At 54.9% G+C, this 1,546-nt stretch overlaps 2 protein-coding genes across 2 annotated transcripts in view; both read left to right on the top strand.

The window, feature by feature from the left end:
- Nucleotides 1–217: 217 nt before the first annotated feature.
- BDR25DRAFT_303031 (uncharacterized protein) lies at nt 218–1,347 on the top strand. Its single transcript, XM_033689929.1, has 2 exons — nt 218–594; nt 773–1,347. Exons 1-2 carry the CDS (start codon nt 442–444, stop codon nt 935–937), a joined length of 318 nt encoding a protein of 105 aa, XP_033549152.1. The 5' UTR covers nt 218–441; the 3' UTR covers nt 938–1,347.
- Nucleotides 949–1,546, top strand: part of BDR25DRAFT_20233 (uncharacterized protein) — a 625-nt gene continuing 27 nt past the window's right edge. Inside the window, exon 1 of the mRNA XM_033684403.1 lies at nt 949–1,546. This exon is cut by the window's right edge and continues 27 nt beyond it. Within this exon, the coding sequence (XP_033549151.1) occupies nt 1,143–1,487 (345 nt within the window). The 5' untranslated portion in view covers nt 949–1,142 and the 3' untranslated portion in view covers nt 1,488–1,546.

Raw genomic sequence — 1,546 nt, 5'->3', positions numbered from 1 at the left:
GCACACATGTATATTTAAACTCGCAGAGCAGCTCCTCTGCTCCTTAGTTTAATCTAGTTGAGTTACACCACCTCTTGCTTGTAGCTTGAGCATGCTGACCGTGACATTAGATTAAATTCCTCAAGTGACATGAAAGCTTGAGTATCACGCACATGTACATGCACACGCTCCTGTTTTTTCATGCACATGCACACGCTCACGACTCCGGGTCGACAGACGCCGACATACCCCGTCAAGTCGACGGTGGAGACAGTGCGCGACCCCTCTTCTGATCTTGGAGGGTAAGATCAGTTAGAGTATGCTCATACCCTCACTATGCCCACGATACAGCTAGAGATAGGTTAGCTCGGTTGCTACGCTCTAGCTTGTACGCACATGTTTCTTTTTTGTCTCTCTTTACGACCGACCTCCCCGCACCTCTCGCGTCGTCCGACCCCCACGATGCCGACAACCAGCTGCACCGCCAGCAGCTATTCGAACGACAGGCAGGCTCTGCGAACTGCCTTGACAACGAGCTGCTCCGCCAGCAGCTATCCAACCAACCTGCAGCCCCCGCGAGCTGCACCGACAACCAGCTGCTCCGCCAGCAGCTACCTGCTCAAACTGCAGCCCCGCGAGCTGCATCGACAACTAGCTGCTCCGCCAGCAGCTACCCGAACTACAGGCAGGCTCTGCGAACTGTCTCGACAACGAGCTGCTCCGCCAGCAGCTACCTGCTCAAACTGCAGCCCCGCGAGCTGCATCGACAACTAGCTGCTCCGCCAGCAGCTACTCAATCTACCTGCAGCCCCCGCGAGCTGCACCGACAACTAGCTGCCCCCCCAGCAGCTACCTGTTCAACTGGCAGTCTTTGCTAGCTGCCTTGATAATCAGCTGCTCTGCCTGCAGCCATCCTAGACTGGCTATGCGCCCAGTTTTTCGCTTCACCCAACATTGAACAACCTTCTGCCAGGGTCTCAATGCCTCGATCCAACGCGCGCTGGACGGCCAGCTCATGCTGCCGGACGACTATCCAGCACTCCTCCAGTCAGTTCAACGACTCGCCACACGGTCAACTATCTACTTGCAAATGCCCACCTAGCCGAAGCCAGACAAGATGGATCTTAGCATAGTCAACGCCATTGGCATCAACACCATTGAATATGCTAAGGTCGCACCTAGCGCTCAAGCTAGGTCAGTCTCTCCGTACTAAAGAGATCAATGGCGGAAGGCAGGCAAGGAGATGCGTACGATGTGGCTCGCAGACTCACTGGGTGCAGGACTGCCACAGGCTCCCGGCAGTCGACAAACGAGCGTTAGTTGCAGCTGTATTAACAATAGCTCAGCCACAGCTAGCTCGGCCACAGCTCTACGTGCCCGGCGCATGGCCCGCTCAGACAATAGCTACAGCCGCAGCGGCTGCGACAGCGACGACGACCTGGTTGACAAAATCACGGCATAGGCAGGCTATAGGGTTTGTTCTCTTCTTTTTCTCTTCTTTAGCTTAATTTTAAGCTCCCCTTTTGTACATAAAAATTAAGCTTTGGAGGGGGGTAATGTGACGGCG

This window comes from Lindgomyces ingoldianus, assembly GCF_010093535.1.
Source record: "Lindgomyces ingoldianus strain ATCC 200398 unplaced genomic scaffold BDR25scaffold_12, whole genome shotgun sequence".
Lineage (NCBI taxonomy): Eukaryota > Fungi > Ascomycota > Dothideomycetes > Pleosporales > Lindgomycetaceae > Lindgomyces > Lindgomyces ingoldianus.
The sequence above is the reverse complement of the archived record's forward strand: the minus strand, read 5'-3'. Positions and strand labels throughout refer to the sequence as shown.

Bases quoted from the DNA above. Each gene is read 5' to 3' on its own strand.
- BDR25DRAFT_303031 (XM_033689929.1), top strand. From the start codon at position 442: ATGCCGACAACCAGCTGCACCGCCAGCAGCTATTCGAACGACAGGCAG. The intron at 595-772 runs CTGCTCAAACTG...GCCAGCAGCTAC, and splicing joins GCTGCTCCGCCAGCAGCTAC to TCAATCTACCTGCAGCCCCC.